This window comes from Plasmodium reichenowi, chromosome 14 (genome assembly GCF_001601855.1).
Source record: "Plasmodium reichenowi strain SY57 chromosome 14, whole genome shotgun sequence".
In the NCBI taxonomy this organism is placed as follows: Eukaryota; Apicomplexa; class Aconoidasida; order Haemosporida; family Plasmodiidae; genus Plasmodium; species Plasmodium reichenowi.
Window position 1 is genome coordinate 675758 of NC_033659.1, and position 14219 is coordinate 689976.

The window sequence follows — 14219 nt, forward strand, 5'->3', positions numbered from 1 at the left end:
TAAAAAAAAAAAAAAAAAAAAAAAAAAAAAAAAAAAAAAAAAAAAAAAAAAAAAAAATTATTATGATATATATTTATATATTCATATTTTATAAATATCTCCAATACATGTTTTACATCACAAAAAAAAAAAAAAAATGATGTTATTATAAAGGAGGGAATGTAAATGTTTTATGTACATTATCATATTATAAAATAAAAATTACTGGCATATTTCATCAAAAAATATTTTATATATATATATATATATGTATATTTTTTTTTTTTTTTTTTTTTTTTTTTTTTTAGGAAGTTAAGGATAAGTATTTGGATCCACTAGAAAAAGACATCCCTTTGGTAGATTTAAATATCCATAATAAAAATGACATGTATTATTTCGAAATAAAAGATTTAATACATAAAAGAAAGATCGAACTTGATAAAAAATTAAAAGGAGATATAAATGTAAATATTAATACATCACATCATAATATTAATTCTGGTTGTAATTATGTAAAAGAGAGAGAGGAGGATAATTCAAAAAATAATTCAACCTTATCTGGAGTTATAAAAAATAATATTTTAGAAAATACAGACAATTTAACATATATAAATAAGAGTAATAATTCTAAGTCAGAACATATTAATAATTACAATTATTATATTAATAAAAATATTATGTATACTTATATAAAATATAAATATATGTATGATTTTTATGTTCAGAATAAAAATATTCTTAAGAAAGAAATGAACAAGGAAGAATTTAATGAATTTGTTAAAAAATATTTCCTATTATATAAAAAAAATAATAAAACAAATCAACATTTTAATAATACGTCTAATGATATATTGAAACATTATAATCAACCAATTCCTTGTGTAAATAGAAGAAATGAACATTCAAAAAATTTAGATGAAGACAAAAATATAAACCAAAAGGAAACAAACGATGAGGACACAAAGCATGATAATATAAATATGAATGTTGAAGACTATCATGATATAACCTTAGGAGATTCTCATCAAAATTTTATTTATAATATTGAAGAGGAAAAGATAAAACAGGATACACCACAGGAGACATGTAAAAAGGAAGATAATATAAATGATTATTTTAATGAAACAAAAAATAAATATCAAGATAATATAAAATGTACAAGTTTAAAAGAAAATGGAAAGGATGTGCATAAAATACAAGAAAATATGATGAATAAAAAAAAACGTAAACAAAAGGAAAAAAAAAAGATAAAAGAGAAAGAAAAGGAGAAAGAAAAGGAGAAAGAAAGAGAAAAAGAAAAGGAGAAAGAAAAAGAAAAAGAAAAGGAGAAAGAAAAAGAGAAAGAGAAAGAAAAAGAAAAAGAAAAAGAAATATATATAAACAAAAAAATATACAATTCATTTGATATAACGAAGGATACATACAAGAATACCGAAAATTCCAAAAAAAATGATGAAGAAAATATAAGTAAAACTAAAAATGAATATGAACAATACAATAATAATGAAAATAATAAAAATAACGAAGAAAGGAATCATAATAAAAAACACGATAATTTTGAAAGATTTTATGGAGTTGAGGAATATCCAAGAAGACATGATTCGTCTTTAGAAGTATTAAAAAAAAATATTAAAGATCTTTTAAAAAAGAAAAACAAAGATGAAAAATATGCATTTCAAGATGACAAAAAAGATATAAATGTATCGGAGGGTAAAAAGGATGGCAATATGCAAGAACAAAAGGTACTTTCAAATAAAAATAAATATAATAATAATAATAATAATAATAAAATAGAAGATAACAAAGAAAAAGTTGATGATAAATTATTAAAAGAAGAAAATAATATAAAACAAAACTCTAATATCAACAAAAATGCTTTTGAAAATGAACAAGTCAAAGATTCTTTTAATATTATAGAAAATGTGAGGAAATATGAAGAATATATAGATGATAATAATGATAGAATTAATACACACACGTTAGATGAAAAAAATGTAGTTTCGATTGAAGAGGATAATAATGGAAAGCAAATAATGAAACAGGAATCTAGGGAATTGAATGATAATGAAAAAAGAGAAGATAATAAAGTGAATAAGAATCTTATAAATAACGATAATATAAATAATTATTCTATTGAGGAGAATAAAACAAATCATAATGATCATAATGATGATAATTGCATTAATTCATTTAAAAGTTATATACATAATTATAATAGTAAAAATGAAAAAATATCCACTGACAAATCAATTATTATAAATAATAACGATGAAGAAAAATATATAGAAGATAAAATAAATTTTCGAAATACGAATTTTTTTATGAAATCAGGAAGCGAATATTCTGAACAAGATTTTTTCAATAATAACAAATATTCTAAAGTGAATATTGAAACATTTAAAGAAATTATTTATTATTATGATATTAATGTATACCAATTTTATATGAATTTAATTTTATATAGTAAAATTGATTTAATAAAAATGTATAAGAATAAGATTTTTAGCGTACAAATAAACTCGGCTGATATATTACAATATGCTTTAAATACTTACATGAATTGTAATAATAATAATTCTGTTATAGAAGAGGAATTTATTAATAAAAAAAAGAATGCGAATATAAAAAAATTAAATGAAAAAGAATATAAAACAGTTATTGAATATATATGTAATAATAGTAATAATACATGTCTCAAAACAATATATCATAAAATTAATTTTATAACAAGTGAAAGTTATGAAGAATTTAAAAATCGTTTCGTTGAGTGTGGTGGGGTTGTTAATTTAATTAATTTATTTTATGATGAAGATTTAAATAATTTTGATAAAATATTTGAAGTATCCTTTGTAAATTTTTGTGATATTATAGGTATATCAAGAGATTCATGTTCTTATCATTTTAATTGTATGGATAAAAAATTTAAAGCAAAAGGATATATTTTTTTAAGAAATATACTACGTTATTTAAATGTAGAAGAAGAAATGAAAGAAGAGTATCATAAATATAACTTTATATCTATGCATCTAAAAAATTTAATGTATATATATATTACAGAAAATTTTCACAATTTAAATGAATTTTTTAATGCCGTCATAAAACAAAATAAGTTATATATAAGTCTGAATGAATTTATATATTTCTTTTCTGCAAATGAAAAAATGACAAAGTATAATTTTGCACAAGAAGATGTGGTAAATTTATATTATTCTATAATCTTCTATGTATATTATACAAATAAAAATAAAATTTTACAAACAGTAAATTATTTTCATAAAGGAAAAAATTACGAAGGTGCATACATAAAAAATAAGTCACATAATAATGATGAATATGTAGGTGGACAAAAAGACAATGGTATTATTAATTTGTATATGAAAAATCAGAATAATAAGAATAATAATAAAAGCATCAATGATAATAACATTCATGATAATAAAAGCATCAATAATAATAACATTCATGATAATAAAAGCATCAATAATAATAACATTCATGATAATAAAAGCATCAACAATAATAATATTCATGATAATAAAAGCATCAGTAATAATAATATTCATGATAATAACATATCCATTATGCAAGATGATGAATATTGTTTTGTAGAGTATGATTTGTCGTTATGCAAAGAATTTTTCACATTAGAAGATTTCGATTTTGCTATTGAAGTAAAAGACTTATACTTTTATTTTGAAGGTTCGGAATGTCCCCTTTCTAAAATTAAAAGAAGAATAATAGAAATATATGGGTCTGTAAAAAAAGGGATATTTATTAATGATCAAGTATGTAATAGTTCTGATGATTCCATAAATTCAGACAGTGATATTAATGAAAAAGATATAGAAGAAAATACTTATGAAATATTTAAAAAAAACAAATATAAACATATTGACAAAATTACTTTATATGAAAAAAAAATTAAAAATACATTAGAAAATGATAACTCTAATGATATCAAAATCAATAAAATTAGTAAGAAAACCTTTATGTGCTTAATGTATAATATAGGTATACAAATAGATTACTGTCTAACTTTATGGGGAAATTTCGAACCTTTTTTAGAAGATCATTTATTAGATTATAAAATGTTCTCTGCTTTTTTAAATGGAAAAATAAAATGTTCTAATCATGAAAATGAAGAAAATATTCAAAATATTAAAAACAAAATAAATGATATTGAAGAAGATAAAGAAATATCACATAGACCTAATCATAATAATAGATTAAAAGGTACGATATGTTCTAATCTTTTTATGAATATAGAAGAAATGAACAATGGGGATTTATTAACTGCTGATGAAATAGAAGTTACCTGTCAAATTTTAAATAACATATCGCCTTTCTATTACTTAGATAAAAATGAAAGAAAAATGTTTATTAAACAATTAAAGAAAAAATGTTATAAAAAAAATTATGATTTAAACTTATTAAAAGATCATGATAATACAAATAAAAATAAACAAAATACATCAAATGATAAAAATGATTATTTTAAAAATGAAATAATTATTCTAATTAATGGTATATTAAGAAATAATAAAGATGGGAAATGTTTTATTAACAGTGTTAATGTTATATATAAATATGATATATATAATTACATTGCCCATACCAATATAGCTATAATAAATATTGATAATTCTATATATACACCCGAATTTATGAATTTAATAGATAAAAAAAGAAATATTTCAGAAGAATTTATGAGTATTGTTAACAAAATACCTATATTAAAAAATTTCCCTAACATGAAAAAAATTAGTCTATCTATGAATGTCAAAAAATGTATGTTTGAAAAAAACAAAATAGTTATAAGAAAGCATGATGATCCGCTACAATTTTTTATATTAAAAGAAGGTAAAATAAATATTTTTTATCATACATCTAAAACAAAAAATAATCCTATTAATACCATAAATGAATATCAATTCTTTGGTGAAGTATCTTTAATATTTAATACTTTAAGAACTTGTGATGCTATAGTAGAATCAAATACAGCTTGTTGCTATTATTTTTCAAAAGAATATTTCCTATCTCTCTTAAATAAAGATATAGTTACAGAATTTGTTGAGTATATACGTAAAACATATAGAAAGGGTATAGAGAGCATTATATCAAATTATGTAAATAATAATGAACACATCGAACAAATCAACAAATATAGAAAAGTACAAAATTCAAAGAAAAATAAAATAAACAAAAATAATAATAATAATAATAATGATGATGATGATGATGGTAACAATACTATTACTTGTGATGAAGATCAAACAGATGAATTCCAAAATTTGTCATCTGAGGAAAAAAAGAAAAGTTCTATTATATATCATAAAGAAAATAAAAATGAACAAGATGTAAAAAAATGTAGTTCTTCTCCCTTATCCATAACAAACAGTTTTAATAATATCAAAAAAAAAAACAAAAATTATATATCTAATTCTTTTAATAAAAAAAATTATTATACTAACGACTTTTCAAATAAAACTTTAAATAATAAATTGTCTAATATATCCAATAATTTATCAACGGATTATATATCTCTAGACATTGAATACATTGATAAAAATAATATACAATCTTTTTATAGTGATTTAGACAAATTATTATTAAATATTTTTAATGCTGAACAAAAATATTTCACGGAAGAAATTGAAACCAACTTAAGGAAAATCAAATCTTTCAAAAAGATATTAAAACAAATGAAAGACAAGGAAACATTTTTAAAAAATATCAAATATGAAAAATGTCCTAAGGGGAAATATATAATATTAGAAGGAGATTATTGTGAATATTTTTATTTTATAAAACAAGGACAAATTTCTATACAAAAATTTAATCAACATAAAAATATGTATGATGAATTTGTTACATATAATGTAAATCAGTATTTTGGACATCAGCTAATATTAAAAAATATTAAAGCTTTTTTCATTGCAGTGGCAATAACGGATACTGAACTATATACATTAGAAGCATCTCTTTTTGTAGAATTTCTTTCTCCTTTTATTGATATTCTTAATATAATTAATGATATAAATCAGATAGATGTATTAAGTGAAAATGTAAAAAATGATTTCCAAAAAAAGAAACAAGATAAAAATTATATATTAAAAGTATTAAAATTTTTAAAAAAAGTTAATATTATACAAAAATTAGATAATGATACACTTTATAATGCTTCTAAAAATTTTACACTTCAATTTTTTAAAAAAGGTCAAGCAATTATAAAATATCAAGACAAGCCAGATTTTTTTTATATTATTAAGAAAGGGATTGTTACCGTAAAGATAGATTTTAAAGAAGATACAAATGAATGTGGGACAAATCAAAAAGGTGTAGAGGAAAAAATAAATTCAGAAGAAAATATTTTAAAAGATAAAAGAAACAAAACGAAATCATTCTATTTATATAAATATGATTACTTTGGAGAATTATCTATCATCAATGAACAATTAAGAACAACTAGATGTGAAGCTCATACAAATTGCTTCTTACTAGCAATTGACAAAATTTCTTTTATTAAAAATTTTTCTATTTTATTTAATGATTTATTACAAGAAGCTGATATAAAATATACTAGAAGCTATTCACTACCACCCTGGTTAAAATCTATGTATGGAAATAATTTTAATACAAATATGAATTCCCTATCTATAAAAATACCTGACTCGGCAAGCTCATTCAGTAGCATTTCTGAAGATAGTAGCGATGTTTTTAGTTTTGAAAAGGAGATAAATGAGAAACTAAAAGAAGAAAAAAACAAAAAGGAAAAAAACAAAAATAAAAATAAAAACAAAAACCAAAACCAAAACCAAAACCAAAATCGATATGATTATCAAACAAGGAATGATGAACACAAAGATATAACAGGGAGAAATATTAAACATATAAACGAACAAAAGGAAAAAAGTTCTAATGATATCCAAATTTATGATACAAACAATTTTAATAATTCAAAAAGTATTTTTAGTGAATATAGTATGTACAGTATAGATAATGAAAAAGAAATGAAAAAAATTAAGGAGGAAAAGGAGCAAAAAATTAATGAAATTAAGATGAAGGAATTGAAAGTTATTGAAAAGATAAAATTGAAAGAAGAGAAAAAGATAAAATCAATTATGAAAAGGAAGGTAGACGAGATTAATATGAAGAGTAATAGTAATATTATTAATTCTGAAGAGGCGTATGATAATCAAGGTGATACAAAAAATGATGTTATCAAGGATAAGCCGGATACAGCAACAAATACATTTGCTACTACTACATATAATAATAATAATAATAATAATAGTAATTATAGTAATAATAGTAATAATAGTTATATTATTTCAAGTTATCCGAACCAGGCGGAAAAAATTGAAGTAGAAAAAAAGAAAAAAAAAAATTCTCATGAAGAATGGTTAAATAAAAATAATCATAATGTGACAAAAGAAAATAAAGAAGTTGATATATATAAAGATAACAATAAAGATTCAAATAGTAATATAATAAAAAGTGAATACATAAATACAGACAATGAAGAAAACGTAGAAAATAAAAAAGAAGAAAATGATAAATATGTTATTGATTTTCCTAAGAAATCTTCAAGCATCTTAAAAAAAAAAATTAGTAACTCTAATTCATCTGAACTTGATATAAACAAACTGTTGGAAACATTAATTATGTTCATTAATTCTGAATATAATTCTATATATCATTTTTATAAAGGTATAGATAAATTTAACACTGGATATGTAAAATATAATGATTTCTTAGATTACATGATTTCTTTAAATATAGAAGATTTATTTGGATCTCTAGAAAATTTAGAAAGTGTGTTTAAACATTTATGTAATGAAAAGAATATATTGACATTAATCGATTTATATAAAAATATTTATAAGGATGAAGAAATAGATAAATATGAATTAAATTTAAGATTAACAGAAGTTTACGGTAGTAGTATCTTAGCTTTTAAAAATATCGTATTTTTAAATGTTGAAGATGCTTTATGTAATTATATTAACTTTGAAATTGTATGTGAGAAAGTTGGATTAAGTAATGCAAATATAAAAACTATATGGGATGAAATTAATATAATGAATGAAGAATATATTCCTTTGGAAATTGTTCTTAGTATAATGAATGGTGAATTATTTATTGAAGAAGCATATAATGCATATAATTTAAAGAAATCTCTTTTAAATCAAGTGGTTAATTTTTTTCAAGGAAACGAGAATCTTACTAAAATGAATACTGATATGATGGAAACAAATTTTGAAGTAATATATGAAGAACCTATAATACTAAATAAAGGTCATCATAAAATATTTACAAATGAATGTACACATATAGTTAAATTATTAGAAAGTAATGTATATTTTAAATTTCTAACACTAGAACAAAGATCTTTTTTCACTACATTAATGGATAGAAAAATTATGAAATATGGTGATGTTCTAATTAAACAAAATGATGATGAAGCACCAATTATATGTATTTATGATGGTAAAGCCAATTTAATAACATATAATTTATTTGGTATAGAAGCTCCAATAGGGTCTGTTCAAAATAATGAAGTATATGGATGTGATCAAGCTATTAATGAAATTCCATCAAATTATGAAGTAAAAATAAGTTCAGATATGGCAACTGTATGGATATTAGAACGAACTGTATATAAAGAAAATATAAAACCTATGTTAGAAGAAAGACAAAAAAATTGTACTCATATTTTACCAGTTCTTAAAAATGTTCCTATATTAAGATATCTATCTGAAGAAGAACTTGTTCAAATATCATATGCAATGAAATTAGAATTGTACAATCCTAATCATACTATTATAAAAGCAAATACATACGATGATAAATTTTATATTATATGTAAAGGATTAGTTACTGTTGAAAAAAATACAGAAAGTAATAAAGATAAAATAGTTTTATCTAATTTAAAAAAAGCTGATTATTTTGGTGAATTGGCTCTTATCAAAAATATTAAAAGAACAGCTAATGTTATCTTAGATACAGAAGCTATTTTATTGTCTCTTAGTGATTCAGAATTTAAGAGACTTCTTCATTTACATTTTGATAAATTTCTAAATAGAGCCAAAGCAAATTATAAAAGAGTACAAATGAAAAAAAAAACAAGCATACATTCTGAAATGGTTAATCTTAACAGTAACACCAATATTCATTCACTTGGCTCATATAGATCAAAAAATAAAATAGTTACCATACAGGATAATGATGATGACAATAAACATAAATATGATAATACTATGCCCAAGTTACCTAAGGGTAACATAAGTTTCTCTCCTGAAGAAAAAGACCATAATAATGAAAAGGATGATGGACCAAAAGTACACCAAGATAGTAATAAGAAAAAAAAAGATAAAGAAAAATATAGAAAAAATAAGGATAATGATAAGGAAAAAGATAAAAATAAAAAAAAGAATAAAAAAATTAAAAATAAAAAGAAAGAGAAAGAGAAAACATGATAGAACAAAACAACGTTTAAATTTATATGAAATATTTAAAAGGAAAGACAATAGAGGGGAATAGAAATATAATCAATGTAAATGTGTTCATATCTTTTAGAAATAAAAATATGCTGATAAAATGAATAATCATACAAAAATAAATAAATAAATAAATATATATATATATATATATGGTTATAAAATATTGATAGAGATACGTGCAAATATAGGGGCATCTATTTTTTATAACATAATTATAATTTTTCACCATTAATATGATTGGTACATTTTAAAATAATAATTAAATAGCATTATTTAATATGTCAGTATTAATTCCTTTTATACATAAATAAAGAAAAAAATAAAATATAATTTAATAATATATAATTATTTTATGTACACTACAATGTATTTGTTTAAATATTTGATTTCAATATGTTAGACATTGTAAGCTTTTGTGCTATTATACTATCTCTTAATATATTTTAAAATAGATTTTTATAAATTTTTATAGATTTTTATATATATTTTTTATATTTTTATATAAATATATATATGAATGATAACAATTCATCATTCAAACACATACCTTTCTTATACGAACCCTTTTTATTATTTTATTATTTTTTTTTATTATTTTATTATTTTTTTTTATTATTTTTTTTTATTTTTTAATTTTTGTGTTTAGAGTTTTTAAAATATCCTATAACTTTTATATCATATAAATAAAATTAAAAACTTGTTATATATTTAGAGAAATGTTTCTTTCTAATTATATCTAAATATAAGTTATTTTAATGTTTCTATGAATATTTAAGGTATTATAAAAATTTAATAAACAAAAAAAAGACTATACATATAAACATATGGATATATATATATATATATATATATAATATTAATAAATAATATAATAAGCATATAATGAAATGAATAAATTACATATTACACAAACTTTTAAAATTTTAATTACCTTTTTTTTTTTTTTAATTTTTTATGTTTTTCTTTTTTTTTTCTTTTTTAAATCACTTGAATCAGATTTTTCTGCATTTTCATTTTGATTTTTATTTCCTTCAGATATTTGATCGTTAATGTTTGTATTCATTGGTGTAGTTAGGTTATTTTTTTCAATTTTATTGTTATTGTTATTTTCATTTACTGTATTATGATTTTGTATATCTAAATTATAATTGGTTGTATTTGTTCCAATTAATTTTGGAGCATATCCTTCACTCTTTATCCAACTTAATGGAGTTTTCTCATTTGGTTTACCATATTTATCTAAAAGTCCTGCAAGTATGAGTTTTTTTTTTTCCATAGATCTATTACCAAAACCCCATTTTACATCATATGTATCTCTATCCATAATAACTCTTTTGGTAAGGGACACAACACCATGATCTACTGTTGCTATAACGGTTGATGTCATTTGTGCAATGGCTAATGCAACTGCTTCTCCTTTTGTTGTCATAATGACAATTTCTGTATTTACATCAATATTATTATCAAATCGTAAAACCCCTGGTATAGTTAGCTTAGCTCCATAACATATAGCATTAACAGCACTATCTTTTATAACTATACGTGGGAAATTTATCAGTAATTTTTCTAATGGTGTAATAATTTTTCTTAAATATGATTCATCACCTGTAGTATCATATATATATTGAGCATCTAATATATCATGTAATGTACACATATTATCATATTCTGTCATGTTTCCAGATTTGACTCTTCTCAATTCTTGCATATGTGCCCCTACACCTAATAATAAACCTATATGTTCACATAACGTTCTTATATATGTTCCGGCTTGACATTTAACCCAAAATACACATACATTATTTGTTTCATCATAATCTAATAATTTTGAATCATATATTGTTCTAACTCTTAATTGTCTTTTAACAGCACATATTAATGGAGGTCTTTGAAATATAGCTCCTTGAAAATTATTTAATACTAATTTTACCTCTTCTATACTCTTAGGTTTCGAATGAAATTTACATACACAAACATACTCTTTTCCTGATTCTTGTTGTGATTTTACCAATCTTGTTGCTCGATTCAAACAAACTAATAAAACACCTGTCACTTTAGGGTCTAATGTACCACTATGACCAGTTTTTTCACATCGTAAAATTTTCCTTATCCATGAAACCACTTCATGAGATGAAGGATTACTAGGTTTATCTAAATTTATAATCCCATATTTTAAATATTCTTCTATATTTCTTGAATATGGAGAATTTCCCATTGGTAAAGGAGTAAAATGAGATGTACGTATATTTAACTTATCATAATTCTTCAATAATAAGGGCCAGTTAGATGTATCTATAGCAGCTTCTTTTCTCTCCGGTTCAATTTTATAATCCACTTTCTTTTCTTCCATCTTGATCTTATATATATCTACAATATTTTATACATATATATGCACAATCGAATTATTTATATATAATTTATTAAACAAATGATTCAGTTGTTTATATTAAAAAAAAAAAAAGAAAAAAGAAAAAAGAAAAAAAAAATTGGGGATATTATATATATGTATATATATATATAAATGTATATATTTATTTATATAGATATCATAAATTATATATCTTATAATACATAAATGTTATTTATTTATATCTTAATTTTTTATTTTATATTATTTTACTTTTTTTTTTTTTTTTTATCATGTTTCAATATATATATTATATATATATATATATATAATATATATATATAATTATTGTTAACACTTAAATATGTATATATATATATATATATATATATATATATATATATATGATTATTCTTATATTTCTTTCTATTTAATCATTTATAGGATTTCCCAAACAAAAAAAAAAGAAAAAAAAAGAAAAAAAGAAAAAAAAGATATGTATATATAATTATTATATCATATTTTTCATTTCATCATATCAAAAAATATGCTTTACTTTTTTAATTTAATTCATTTTTTTATATATTTTAATAATAATAAAATGTAAATAAAAATAAATTTATTTTTTCTCAGATAAAATTTTTGCTAAAAAAAATAACATCTATGTAAATTTTCTTACAGTATTGTTTCGTACAAAATTTTTTTCTTTTTATACTTGAAGTTATTTATTAAATAAATTAGGGGTATTTTTTTATAATACAAAATAATAATATATATATATATATATATAATATATTATTATATATAATATTATTATAATTTTTTTTTTTCTAGAAGATTTTACATATTGTCAACATTATAGTATTTTTTTTATATTGCATTATATAATATATATATATATATATATATATATATATATATATATATATAATATATATGTTATATATATGGAGTAAAATTTATATATCTTTCAAAAAAATATATACAATTATTTATATTTTTATAGATCATTATTATTTAATAATATTTGTATGGTATCTTTTTTTATTTCATCGAAATTCCTTCAAAGATTCAAAAAAAAAAAAAAGTCTTTCTTATCTTTTTTTTTTTTTTTTTTTAATATAAATTAGAGTAAATTTTTTTATGCCAAATGAATTATATATTTATTATATATTAAGTAAAAAAAAAAAGATACAAAAATGTAATCATTATATCTTGATATTTTTTTTAAAGCATTTTTATAAAAAAAAATAAATGTTCTATGGAAATTATATAGGATCGCTTATTATTTATTCATACATTCAAAATATATTTTAAATATTAAATTAAAAAAATATATAGAGAGAGTATTAATAATATCTGTAATATATTTAATAAAAAAATAAAAAAATGGACGTTTTCATGTATTTTATATTTTTATAGAAATATGTACACAATATATATATATTATTATTTCTTTCTGTTCTTTCTATATATATTATAGAATTATCAAAAAAAAAAAGAAAAAAAAAAAAAACTTATGGTATTTTCAGCTTTATGTTCTGTTCTTATATTAATAAGAAGAAAGTGTATATTAGTATAATATTATATATATATATATATATATATATATATATATCCACATAATCCTTAACCGCACAAATATGTATAAAATAATATTATAAATTTATAATGTTTTTAAAAACAAAAACGTAGGCGTGTTGTTTTTTATCATCAAAAAAAAATTTTCATTTTAAAAAAACCAAAAAAAAAAATAATAAAAAAAAATAAAAATAATTACTATAATAATTATTTATAAGAATCAATAAAAAATCATAAATGAAAATATTATAATTTAAAATATATATATATATATATATATACTATATATAATAATATAATAATATAATAAAAATATTTTTAAATAATAATGTATAAAAAATAAAAAAAAAAAAAACTTGTCATTCCATATTTTATAAAGCACAAACTTTTGTTTACGAATAACAAACACATACATGAATGACGAGAAACTCAAAAAAAATATTTTGGACAATAAAACTTTAATATATTAATTAAAAAAATGTACATAATTATAAATTTTCCTTAAATATATACGTACTCAAAATTGTTCTACAGAGGTAGCATTTTAAAATTACATTTTTTTATTTTCATTTAAATTTTTTTTTTTGTTTTTTTTTCATGTCTAACACATATTAAACATACAAGTGTTTTATATTTAGAAAGATATAGTTAATAATTTAAAAAAATGTTACATTTTCTTTTTCTTTCTTTCTTTCTTTCTTTCTTTCTTTCTTTCTTTCTTTCTTTCTTTCTTTCTTTCTTTCTTTCTTTTTTTTTTTTTTTTTTTTAAATAAGATATTTATTTATACGTAAAAATGACACTTGTAGTA

At 19.9% G+C, this 14219-nt stretch overlaps 2 protein-coding genes across 2 annotated transcripts in view; one reads left to right on the forward strand and one right to left on the reverse strand.

Annotated features, from left to right (window-relative positions):
• PRSY57_1416700 (cyclic nucleotide-binding protein, putative) overlaps positions 1-9458 on the forward strand; it is a gene marked incomplete at both ends in the record, with an annotated part of 11928 nt that extends 2470 nt beyond the window's left edge. The window contains one exon of the mRNA XM_012909784.2: positions 288-9458. Within this exon, the coding sequence (XP_012765238.2) occupies positions 288-9458 (9171 nt within the window). The remainder of the gene's footprint in view (positions 1-287) is intronic.
• A 976-nt stretch (positions 9459-10434) lies between these two features.
• Positions 10435-11832, reverse strand: PRSY57_1416800 (H/ACA ribonucleoprotein complex subunit 4, putative; the record flags this gene model as incomplete). The annotated part of the gene is made up of 1 exon (XM_012909785.2): positions 10435-11832. One exon carries the CDS (start codon positions 11830-11832, stop codon positions 10435-10437), a length of 1398 nt encoding a protein of 465 aa, XP_012765239.2.
• Between the last annotated feature and the right edge of the window lie 2387 nt (positions 11833-14219).